The following is a 12,962-nucleotide window of genomic DNA, read 5'->3' as shown; positions in this document are numbered from 1 at the left end:
AGGAAAAGATTAAAACGAGCGATAAAGGGCAAAATCGGAATACGAGATTTTTTCTCTTTCCTACTTTTTATTATTTTTCTTAGGTTATTATATAAAGTAAACATCATAAATAATGCCAACCCATATGAAGACCAAGCAAGGAGAGGAGAATATGATAGCTCCATGTAATAAAGAAACAAGGGCTTTGTCCCATGTCCATGTTGGTCTCACAAAACAAACCCTTTCCACCCTCCCACCTTTTTCCCTATACATTTCAATTATAATCTTCAAAAGGAGGGAAAGATTTCAATACAAAATGATTGAAATAAAACCAGAATTCATATATTTCTTGTTTTTTCAAGTATAAAGTGGAGTGGAGCCATGATCCTCTGAAAGGGACTCCACCCCATTGTCTATGAGGCCTTGCTCTCTAAATCCTTCAAAGGGTCAATTGGATCCATGATGTGGGTCATGATTGTCCATTATTAGGTGAAAAAGATGAAAAAAATTTGGAAAAATCACAGCGAAGATCACGCCCCAGCATGGAGGACATTGTAGAGGATGATCCCTCTTCTTCTGACTCTTCTCTGATATAAAATTTGTCTGAATCCGCCATTTTTGATTTGGAGCTCCATCGAAAAACACTCTCCCCTTCTCGATTCGATACTGGGTCTCACGTATTGTATCGTTTTAGGGATACCCTTTTGCGATACGATTGTTTGGCACTTGTTTTTGGTTGAAGAACTACTGAAGGAATCCCTTGTTTTCTTTTTTTTAGGGTTCTTTTTTTAAGATCCTTTGTGGGGTTTGGATTTTGGGGATGTGGGTTTGTGTGTTTGATGGAGCTTCTTCGTGGACATGGTGGAGTGACCCTTCTTTTGCTGGTTTCGTGTGGCTTTTTGATCGTTTCCAGGGTTTGATATCGTCTTGGCTTTTGGCTTAGTAATTTTGAGGTTTGTTTCTAGTTCTTCGTTTGATTTCTTACCTGTTCTTATGAGTTTTCTTTTGTTTGCATGATTGTTCATCAAATATCTCTCAAATTGTTGAGTATCCATGATGGTTTTGGACTGGCATGGGTTCGTACTTAACTCCGATTGATTGATACTTCTCTGGATAGTTAGTTCATCTTGATCTTGATATTAGTTTCATGATATTGTTGTGGATCACTGACCATAATCTGGATTTTAGTTTCATGATCTTCTGATCTTTTGTTGATTGTTTTGTTTGGTGGGAGTTTGGTAAGTTTTTCGTGCTCGGTCGAAATGAATGATGGGGTTATGAACATGTGCAGCCATCTTTCTATGTTCTTAGAGATGATATAATTCAGGATTTGAGTGGATTGGATGTCTCTGTAGCTGTGAGTTGTTCGTGCGTTGTTCGTTTGAACATGATGTTGATTGTTTCTAACAGGTGTGATTTACGTCGAAACTGAAAGGTATAATGGGTGTGAAGGATCGTCAAATTGCGACGAACTCGCCTAATGCGAAAGTAGAAGTAGGAGAGATCGACACTAGTGCACCGTTCCAGTCTGTTAAGGATGCTGTCAATTTGTTTGGTGAAGGTTCTTTCTCGGGGGAACGAGTGATTATGAGGAAGGCGAAACAACCTCATTCTGCAGAGGTGGTTATTTTCGTGCATTTTAAGTCGTTCGTCTAGTAGATTTTTGTTTGAGATTTTATTATCTTCCGAAAGTTTGGTGATTTTTTCGGGTTCTTGTTGGTTACAGAGAGTGTTTGCAAAAGAGACTCAACTTCACTTGGCCGAAAAAGAACTGAACAAACTAAAGAATCAGCTAAAGAATGCTGAAACGACCAAATCTGAAGCGCTCGTTGAGCTCGAAAATGCTAAAAGAGCTGTTGAGGACTTGACCAAGAAGCTACAATTGCTGAGGGAATCGAAAGAATCTGCCGTGAAGGATTCGGAAGCTGCCAAGGCTCGAGCGAAGCAGTTTGAGGAGGCGAATGGAAACAATCATTCGGGAAATGATTGTGGTTGGAAACAAGACTTGGAAACGACCCGAGATCGGTATATGGTTGTGATCGGAGAACTAGATGCTGCAAAGCAAGAATTGAGGAAAATCCATCAAGATTCTGATGCGTCGTTGGAAGCAAAAGTAGCTGCTTTGAAACAGGTGACGGAGGCCGAGGAATCGGTCGAAACACACAAGGTGAAAGCAAATGAACTTTCTAAGGAAATTTTAGCTGCACAGGAATCCATTGAAAAGCTCAAGCTAGCATCCCTTCAAGCACATAAAGAACAAGAACAGATATTTGTTGAGAAAGATGTCCAGAGAAAGTCTTATAAAGCAGCTCTTGAAGAGTCGGCGAAAAAATTGTTTTCGTTACAGAAGGAGATCGACCCTGATGTCACGAGGAATCTTGAATTGCAGTTGAGCGAGACGATGAATGAAATTGGGGAACTGCAGAAACAAATGGACGATAAAAAGGCGTCGGATTTAGATTCGGTGAAGAACGTCACATCGGAGCTTGATGATGCAAAAGAGTCCTTACAAAAAGTAGCTGAAGAGGAAAGATCTCTCCATAGCTTGGTTGAAGCTTTGAAGTTGGAACTCGAGAATGTGAAGAAAGAGCATTCCGAACTCAAGGAGAGAGAAGCGGAGGCCGAATCTACTGCTGGGAATTTGCATGTCGAGCTCCGAATGAGAAAATCTGAACTCGAAGCGTACCTCGCAGAAGAATCTAAAGCAAGAGGTGCTTGTGAAGATATGCTTTCAACTCTCAACCAGCTATCGTCGGAAACGGAAAATGCGAGACGGGAAGTGGTAGAGATGAAAAATAAAGCCGAAGAGTTGAGGAAGGAAGCGGAATCCACCAAAATAGCATTGGAAGCTGCTGGGAAGCAGCTGAGAGTTGCACTGGAAGAAGCTGAAGAAGCAAAAGCAGCCGAAGCTAGGGCCCTTGAGCAGATTAAGGTACTGTCGGAGAGAACCAATGCTGCACGAGCTTCGACTTCCGAGTCGGGGGCTAACATCACTATCTCCAGGGAAGAGTTCGAGTCGTTAAGCCGGAAAGTCGAGGAGTCCGACACCTTAACCGAAATGAAAGTAGCTGCTGCATTAGCTCAGGTTGAAGCTGTGAAGGCTAGCGAAAATGAAATTCTACAAAGGTTAGAAGCATCCCAGAAGGAAATTGAGGACATGAAGACAGCAACTGAGGAAGCTTCAAAGAAAGCAAAGATGGCTGAAGCAGCTAAGAAGGCCGTGGAAGGAGAGCTAAGACGGTGGCGCGAGCGAGAGCAGAAGAAAGCAATGGAAGCTGCATCAAGAATTTTGGCTCAAACGTCGGTGCCTTTGGAATCACCTCCAAGCCACAACATGATTCAAAAGCAGAGCACATCAATGAAAATGGTGTCGAAAGACAAAACCTTCTCAAAGAAGGTACTCTTACCAAACCTTAGCGGCTTATTTGTTAGGAAAAAGAACCAGGTCGACGGTGGATCGCCGTCGTACCTGCCCGGCGAGAAGTCTGTGTGACATTTTCTTAAAGTATTCAGGTGAGTAACATATAATCATTGTGTGTACATTTGTTGCCTGCAAATTTGTGTTCAGGTAACCAGAAATGATGGGTGATTTTGTATATGGGATGGTTTGTTAGATCATCGATCGAAGCATATCGTATCGAGATTGTCTATCAGCTATCATTCGCTTGGTTTGTTGTAAAATATCTTATCCTCTTGGACCATATGCACTTGGATGTTCGATTCATGAATCTTTTAGTTTGAGAAATCAAAATAAGAACTTCGAATATCATTTCATTATATGGCCATCTCGAACAAGACCGCTTAAGTGTGTCGGGGAACCAATGACAGGAGATGGTGTAAATAAACTTTACATTAGATATGTAGTAATAGCACAGCAAGTAGGGTTGTAGTTGCCATATTCATAATTCTCCATTGACTTGATGAAGGCCATTCATGGAATAGCTGAGTTCATTGTGATTTTCGAGCTTATGGAACTCTGTTTCTATGGTTTTGGCAATTTCTAGATCTCTTGGATCTGGTTCAGGGAAATCCACATGAAATGATCCTTGTTTGATTGGTACAAGCGGCTCCCTAACTGCACCTTGCTGCTGAATGTAACTGTAGAGCTGCTGATGAAATGCACTGTCTAAGGAGAAACAGTTTTCTGTATTTCCATTCTTGGCGTGTCGAGATGATCCCGACCTTCCTTTACGACAAAAATGTGGTAGTGAATCCATTACCTGCAGATAGTTGCAAACATTAAAAGAAAAAACATTGATGTAAAGGATGAAATTGCAAGCTTGTGTATTGACTGATGCTGACTGTAACATAAGGGAAAGGTATCGATGCAAAAAGATCATCAAGCCTCAATGGAATGGGTCTAGCAAAGTATGGGATAGTCGTTCCACTAGGCTTCCCCACCGTGTTGATGGGTGCCCCCATAGCTGCTTGGGGTGGGGTAGCATAAATCCTTTCCTGTGAAGGAGCGAGTTGTTCTTGAAGAACGAAACAACTTGAAAGGTATTGATGCAAAGATTATCGAGCCCCAATGGTGGGATAGCCGTTCCTCTAGGCTTCCCTTCCATGTTATGGGCATCTCCACAACTACTTGGGGTGGGATAGCGTAAGTCCTTTTCTGTGAAGGTGTGAGCTGTTCTCGAGGAACAAAGCAACTTGAAAGGCATTGATGATGCAAAGATCATCAAGCCTCAATGGAATGAGTCTAGCCAAGTATGGGATATAGTTGTTCCGCTAGTTCCCCGCAATGTTGATGGGCACTCCCACAGCTGCTTGAAGTGGGGTAGCATAAGTCCTTTCCTGTGAAGGAGTGAGCGGTTCTCGAGAAACAAATCAACTTAACTTATAGTTTACGAGGGGATATCCACAGTTGATGATCGAGAATATAGATCATGGAGTAAGAAATACTATGACGATCCATATCATAGTGGGGAAAAGTAAGAACAGAGAAAGCAAGCTTGCCTTTAGTAGTTCATCTCGCCCACAATTCTGTAGCACTTTGATTTTCCTCCTTGTTCTCTCTTGCAAAAGAGGTTTTACGACCTGTCAGCAAGGACAATAAATCATATTCATATTCCCTGCAGATGGCTTGATAATGCAAGTATATTGAGAATACTTCTACAATATGAATTAAAATAGGCACACACCGTCCAGCATGCAGAAAATACATATGGAACGTTTACGATGTAGTAAGCATCGGTCTTCTCGGGATAGTTTAAGTCGTCAATGGTCGATATGACAGTTAGAAGCTGCAGTCACCAAAAATAAAAAGAAACAGGTGCCTATATGTCAAACTTGTGAGCATTTGATTCCAAAAACAGTGCTGAAGGACCTAAGAAGTACCTTCACTTGATTTAATGCTGAAAGCTTTAACCCAGTCATATCCAAAACCTTGAGACAGGTGCCTATATGTCGTCCATGCTTCTTTGTCGCAGCCGGCTACAATAATCAGATTATGTTAGATTCTAATCTTGCCGGTATTTTTTAAAGGGTGTAACGACCCAAATCCATCGCTCACAGACATTGTCCTCTTTAGACTTTCCCTAAAGGTTTTTAAAACGCGTCTACTAGGTAGAAGTTTTCACACCCGTATAATGTTTTGTTCTCCTCACCAACCAATGTGAGATCTCACAATCCACCCCTATTTGAGACCCAGCGTCCTCGCTGGCACTCGTTTCCTTCTCCAATCGACGTGGGACGCTCCCAATCCAACCCCCTTCAGGTCTCAGCCTCCTCGTTGGTATATCGCCTGGTGTCTGGCTCTGATACCATTGTAACGTCCCAAGCCCACCACTAGCATATATTGACCTCTTTGGGCTTTCCCTTTCGAGTTTCTCCTCAATGTTTTAAAAACGAGTCTACTAGGAAGAGGTTTCACACCTTTATAAAGAATGCTTGTTCTCCTTCCCAACTGATTGTGAGATTTCACAAAGGACACCGAGCATGTGATATTAAAGAACATTTGTAAGTCACAAGAATGATTAAACGGTCTTAAACACTCACCAACACAACGCGATCCCTATATTCATTCATTTGGATGTGTGACTGCACATAATAATGAACCTAGAACAAAAGAACCCATGTAAATATCTTCCGCACATAATAACAGATGTTTTGATTATATGCACATCGCACAATGTAATGAATTTTGTCATACATGAACACAGTTACAAAAAGCTTCAAACCTGCAATCTGATGCATTTCATCTGAGCATATTATTTGATCATGTCTAAGAAGTTCAAGACTAGGATTTGTATTCTCAAAGCTTTAAGAAAAGGGCAGATAGAGATGGAACACAAAGAAAAGAAAATCCTTACAGATGCCTTGTCAAATGTGCTTTGACCAACACCAACAGCTATCACAGGAAGACCCTGGAAACAATATGTATATTAATGAGGAAGAAACAAGATAGCAGCTTGATCTAATTTTTGGAAGCAAAATATAATAATACGAAATATAAATGCATTAAGGATCAAATGATGAAGGACAACATGATTCTATTTATGAACCTCTTTTGAGTATCCACACAGTCCCACCAGCTGAGAGTCTCGCACTGATCTGTATAACTCGGGGGGAACTATCGGTTTCTGCAATAATACCAAATATAAATTAAACGTTGTAGCAAGTGCGAAAGCCAAGAGTAATGTTCAGATCTCAATACATAGTAGTGATGAGACATATTGTACCACCTCTGCTTGCTGTTGTCAGTATGGTTAATTAAGACTCGAGTTTAGATACTATTACTCGTCCATGGTTTATAGAGAGATATAGCTACAATACGAGCCTAGAGCATCAGAATTATCAAAAGATCAACTGAAATTTAGATTATTGCACGGTAAATGTAACAACTCAAGCCCACTGCCCACTGCTAACATATATTGTCCTCTTGTTGTTCCCCTCTCTAACCGATGTGGGATCTCACAATCCACTCCCTTCGAGGCCAGCATCCTCGCTGACACTTGTTCCTCACTCCAATCGATGTGGGATCTCACAATCTGACCTCTCTTTGGGGCCTAGCATCCTCGTTAGCACACTTCCTGGTGTCCACCCCTCTTCAGGGCTCTGCGTCCTCGCTGGCACACCACCTGGTGTCTGGCTCTAATGCCATTTGTAATAGCCCAAGCCCACCGCTAGCATATATTGTCCTCTTTGGGGTTTCCCTTTCGTCATGGTTTTTAAAACACGTCTGCTAAGGAGAGATTTCCATACCCTTATAAAGAATGCTTCGTTTTCCTCTCCAACCGATGTGTGTGGGATCTCCAAATCTTCGGGGCCAATATCCTCACTGGCACTCGTTCCTCTCTCCACTCGATGTGAGATCTTAACTTCAAAACAAAACAGGAAACAGACAGACTGCTATCACAAGTGCTAGCTTCTCCATTTTAAACTTATTGAATAGGGGCAAACAAGATGTACGACACCTCTCCTCCACCTTCCTGGCTTCTTTTTTATTCTATTTGTAATGATAATTTCCAGAAACATGACCACCTTTTAGCTCTTTATACATAGTTTATCATTGCCATATGAAGTTATAGAGGCATATCTTGTAATGGTTGTCTCTACGGAAAAGAAAGAAGCAGCAGCAGAAGAAGAAGAAACTCACTGCCAATATGTTGTCAATCTCATTTTGTATCCTCCAATTTAGACAATCCATTAACTGAAGATTCCAAAGCAAAACAAACAAATAGTGAGACAGAGACAAAATGTTAAGGGAATTTTAACCAAAATTTGAAACTAGTACACTGATCTAACCATTTTATGGGCTTTAGATACATTCCAGTCCCTCGCCTTCAGAAAGCGTTCCAAAGTTTCAGCTGGATGACCTTGATGCATATTCTGGAGATCATAAGACACTCAATTTAGTAAGTTATTCGATTGTAGTTGTAACGACTCAAGGTCACCGCTAGCAAATATTGTCCTCTTTGGGCTTTCCCTTCCCCTCAAGGTTTTTAAAGCACGTCTGTTAGGGAGAGATTTCCACACCCTTATAAAGGGTGTTTAAGGGTATTTCATTCTCCTCCCCAACCGATGTGGGATCTCACAATCCACCCCTCTTTGGGGCTCAACGTCCTTGCTGGCCCTCATTCCTTTCCCCAATCGACATGGGACCCCCACCAAATCCACCCTCTTTCGGAGCCCAGCATCCTTGCTGGCACATTGCCTCCTATCCACCCCCGTTCGGGACTCAGCCTCCTCACTGACACATCAACCGGTGTCTACCTCTGATACCATTTGTAACGGCTCAAGCCCACCACTAACAGATATTGTCCTCTTTGGGGTTTACCCTTTCGGGCTTTCCCTCAAGGTTTTTAAAATGCGTATGCTAGGGAGAGGTTCTCACACCTTTATAAAAAGTGTTTCGTTCTCCGCCCCAACCATTGTGGGATCTCACAGAAGTACAACAGAAGTACAACTAAATACAGAGAAATTAGCTTGTAAACCCACCCAGGAATCAACAAAACTTCATTGGTCCAGGCATTTAAACTAACAACAATTTGATTTTCAAACCAACTCATAAGACTTGATCTGAGATGGGAAGTTAATGACAGAGCAAATAAGTGAACATCCCATATCAAACGAATCATGATGATCTTGATTCAATAAAAGAAAAATAACAAACAATCGGCAGCCCCATTTTCTACCAACAATGATAATAAAATGTTACGAAATCTCAGTCTCCACAGCCAGAGAAAATAGATTCAAAATAGTGGCATCACAGAAACAGATCTAAGACACAGAGAAATTCTCATAATCCAATCGAAAAACAGATCCAGCAGTAAAGATCAAAATCGAAGAACAAACCTCAAATGAGTTCATCAGTGATCCATCGACTGTTGAGCATCACAACGGAATCAGAGAAAGAAAAATGTTAGCAAGCAAATACACATCAGAGAACAAGACGAAATCGCAAGTAAGTGAGATCACCATCATCCATTAGCAGCTGAAACTGCTTCAACGCCTCCCGATTGGCAATACCCATTTTCGATGAACACAAAATCAAGTTAACGAACACAGAAAAGAAATTGAAATATGAATCTCACTCCAAGTAATATTGAGATTCAGAGTTCACCCAAATGTGGGGCTGTGAAGGGAGGGAGAATCGGAGATGGAGGATCAAAGTAAGGGCAACATTTCTTGAATTGAAGATGAAGAAGAGTGTGAGAATAATGAGAGGGGAAATCAGTTCGAGTGAAAAGTTCTACAATTGGGTGTCTGTTCTAAGCTTAAAATTGAAATTTCAACAGCGGCGTTGGTTCAAGAATCTAAAATTAAACACCTAAATCCTCTGTCCACCAATGCTGGATTGCTCAAAACGGAAGCCGCTGAGATTTAAACAAATAATAGTAATTATTTATAACAATAAAAGATTTAAACAAATATATTTTCAATAGGTAAGAGTTGTAATTTTATAATTTTTTTTTGTTAAAAGATATCTATCGATATTAATACTGGGTGTACATCTAACCTGACATCCCGGACCAACCCAACCCAAATTATAGGGGTTGGGTTGTTTTTTCTGAACCCAAAGTAACTCAGTTCGGTTTCCGGTTTATAAGATAAAAAACTCGGGTTGACCCGAAATCGAATAAAACTTATAAATAACATTAAGAACACTGCTGTGTTTTAAGGTCTGTCAAGGTGCCAACCCAAGTATTACTAAAATACTCATGCTGTTCGACTTGAGCCGAAATCTTTCTTTTATAATTTTTTTTTATTACTTTATTATTTTTAATTTATTTATATTATATTATTTATTTCTATTCTAAATATAAAAAATTCCTAATTTTTTATTAATATTTTTTATCGAAGATTATATGGAATAATTATGAAGGGTGAATAAATACAAAACTTTAAAAAGAAGTTACCAAACAAGAGAACCCAACCCGAGAATAGAGGGTTGGGTTGGATTGTGAAAATTTTTGGTAAAATTAGCAACCAGAGAACCCAACCCGAACCCAACCCAAAAATAGAAGGTTGGGTTGGGTTGGATTGTGGAAATTTTTGGGTTGGGAACCAGAACTTTTGGGGTGGGTCAAAAAAATCTCCCAACCCAACCCGGACCATGTAAGTTAATTTTTTAATTGATATTTTCATAAAATCGAGACAATATTGACATTTAAACTTTATACGAGATGAGTCTCTTTATTTGTCAAGATAATAATTTACAAAATAATGATAAAAATAAATTTGAAAAATTAAAGTTTTAATTTTTATTTGATTTTTTTAGTTTTAAAATAATATAATTTTCGAGAAAAAGAAACACCAACAAACTCTTATTTCTAAACTATATAAAAAAGACACTTTAATCGTCGAAACGTCTTTCGTGTTTCTTTTGACTATTAATTGACCTAACAAGATGTTGACGTAAGTTTGTTGAATTTTAATGACATATAACAAATTTCTTTACGGGATTTTCGACGTTTCTTCTCCTTCTCTTTTCCTCACTTTTTCTTTAGCAAACTTCGTCGCCACCGTCATGTCTTAAGCTTCATGATTTCATTCTAAATTTGGAACGAACAAGTACGCATTTAGTTCCAAACTTGAAACCTCGAGACAGTGAGACAACGGTGAGATACATGGTCTATCTAAATAGGAAAAAGAGAGGTGGGAACCCACAGCTTAACTTTCCATAAGCTTTTGATTTTAGGATTTTAGAACTTTGACTCCCAATTCGGCTTTCATTAATTTGAGTCGTGGTATGTGTATTATACGTTTAGTTTAGGGGTAAGATAAGGAACGAAATTGCTGAAGAACTCGAGGGTGGAAGAGCTCTGTATCATTCCAACCAAGAGAGAATTGGAATTCGGAAACAGAGTAAGTATCATTATCGAGCAACCTACTTTGACTTATTATATCTCGCTCGATTATGAACTAAATGAGCTGAAACCAATCTTAAGTGATCCATGGTGTGTAGGACTATAACTTTCGTGGAAGAATCGAGTGGAAAAAGCCCCTGTATTGTGCAAGAGAGCTCGAGTTTCAAAGGGTGAAAATTGCGTTATTGCAAAAGGGAAAGGAGTAGAGGTTGAAAGACAATGACGTGGTGCCCTCTAAACCTTTGACCATTGTTTTGATTGGTTCAGTGGAGGCCAACTCCCTAGTTCTCAACTTAAAAGCAATGTGGGACAAAATTTCCTTTCCTTTTTTCTGTTCTAATTTTTTTTTTGTACCTTTACACGTGTTGTCTATGGCCGCATGTCAAATGTCCCGGTCATGCTTGACCATGACATGTTTCTATGGTCACATGCCTGTTCCAAACCCCTTCTACATGTTTTCATCTTAGATAAGTCTTTACTATTTCACGTTGTGTCAATATGAGAGTGTATACAAAATCATATCTACACCCTTCAAGGCTAAAATGCACCAAAATATACTATAAGAGGATATGACAAGTTGCCACTTCTTCCTACCCGAGTTATGTGCTATAAAATTCGTTGTTGCTACCTAATCGCTTTTATCTTATAACATTACTTTAAACGTATTTTCTCGTTCACGTTTTCTAAAACATTTCTTACAAACGTGACTCGAGACTCGAACATATGCCAACATTGTCTATGAATTTCAAATTTCTCACGGATGACTTATTCGCTAGATTAGAACAAGTGTCACACAATTATTGTCCTGCTGTCCCAAGAGTGTTATTCTGACACTTCACACGTATTATATTAACTAATATTTAATTTCAAATGAATTATAGAATTTATATTAAATTTATTTATATAATTACTCGATGGATATGATACATTATCAAAGATTTATCTACTAAATATATTTATATTAAGTGACAAATTTAAATAAGGTAACAATATTTGTTTATTTAAAAATAATTGCAAATATAATATTTTTTTAAATCGCAAATTCTAGAATACTTAATATTTTTAATTTTGACCTCTAAATCGAATATATATATATATTTAAGTATTTTATAATATTAATTTTGTTCGATCATTTTGTAATTAAATTTCAAATTAATTTCTAAGTTCTTTTTAATTAAATTAAGTAGTTTAAAAATTTTATCAATTAATTTTTTTTTAGTTCGATTAAATCTCACACGTCATTATATATATATATATATATATATCTATGTTTATTTACTGTACTTGCCCCTAAACTAGTAGTTAATACATTTCTAGATATATATATTTATTTATTTATTTATTTATTTATTTATTTATTGTACTTACCCCTAAATTAGTAGTTAATATATATATATATATAAATACATAAATATATAATTAAATAATTAATTAATTATTTATTGTACTTACCCCTAAATCAGTAGTTAATACATTTCTATATATATATATATATATATATATATATATATATATATATATATATATATATATATATATATATATATATATATATATATATATTATTTATTTATTTATTTATTTATTTATTTGTTTATTTATTTATTGTACTTACCCCTAAATTAGTAATTAATACATTTGTAGATATATATATATATATATATATATATATATATTTATTTATTTATTTATTTATTTGTTTATTTATTTACTGTACTTACCCCTAAATTAGTAGTTAATACATTTATATATATTTATTTATTTATTTATTTATTTATTTGTTGATTTATTTATTTATACTTTATTGTACTTACCCCTAAATTAGTAGCTAATACATTTCTAGATAGAAATTATGAATCCTTCATATAAAAACAAAAAGTTAAAACACGACCATATATGTTAAGGATTTGTTTTGTATTGCCTTTTCAAGCGTCGAAATAATAATAATAAAAAAAAGAATTATTTTTCTAAAATTTTCTTTATATGGCAACCATTAAAAATAATTTTTTAAGAATAAATAAGTTATTTGGAGGGTAAGACTTATAATCTAAATTATAAAAAATAAAAAAAAAAAAGTATTTTTGAAAATAACTTCTTTCCAAATTTTTATAATACATGAAAATGACAAAAATACCCTCACTCTACCTACACTTTTCAACCGAAACTATT

At 37.3% G+C, this 12,962-nt stretch overlaps 2 protein-coding genes across 3 annotated transcripts; one reads left to right on the top strand and one right to left on the bottom strand.

The window, feature by feature from the left end:
- Positions 1-315: 315 nt before the first annotated feature.
- Positions 316-3,703, top strand: LOC111810781 (WEB family protein At5g55860). Of its 2 annotated transcripts, none has more exons than XM_087117432.1 (3): positions 316-932; positions 1,415-1,599; positions 1,706-3,703. In XM_087117432.1, exons 2-3 carry the CDS (start codon positions 1,420-1,422, stop codon positions 3,470-3,472), a joined length of 1,947 nt encoding a protein of 648 aa, XP_086973558.1. In that variant the 5' UTR covers positions 316-932; positions 1,415-1,419; the 3' UTR covers positions 3,473-3,703. The 2 variants fall into 2 exon arrangements, with proteins under 2 accessions (XP_086973558.1, XP_023553331.1); XM_023697563.2 differs by having other exon boundaries at positions 321-932; positions 1,390-1,599.
- Positions 3,704-3,730: 27 nt separating this feature from the next.
- Positions 3,731-9,253, bottom strand: LOC111810803 (Sec14p-like phosphatidylinositol transfer family protein). Its single transcript, XM_023697603.2, has 11 exons — positions 8,902-9,253; positions 8,779-8,807; positions 7,729-7,812; positions 7,580-7,633; positions 6,486-6,563; positions 6,294-6,347; positions 5,980-6,039; positions 5,320-5,415; positions 5,124-5,225; positions 4,939-5,019; positions 3,731-4,199 (listed from the first exon to the last, which is right to left on the bottom strand). The coding sequence occupies exons 1-11, from the start codon at positions 8,954-8,956 to the stop codon at positions 3,879-3,881; spliced, it is 1,014 nt and encodes a 337-aa protein (XP_023553371.2). The 5' UTR covers positions 8,957-9,253; the 3' UTR covers positions 3,731-3,878.
- Positions 9,254-12,962: the final 3,709 nt, after the last annotated feature.

The sequence above is a fragment of the Cucurbita pepo genome, chromosome 14 (genome assembly GCF_057944985.1).
Source record: "Cucurbita pepo subsp. pepo isolate OVF chromosome 14, ASM5794498v1, whole genome shotgun sequence".
Lineage (NCBI taxonomy): Eukaryota > Viridiplantae > Streptophyta > Magnoliopsida > Cucurbitales > Cucurbitaceae > Cucurbita > Cucurbita pepo.
The sequence above is the reverse complement of the archived record's forward strand: the minus strand, read 5'-3'. Positions and strand labels throughout refer to the sequence as shown.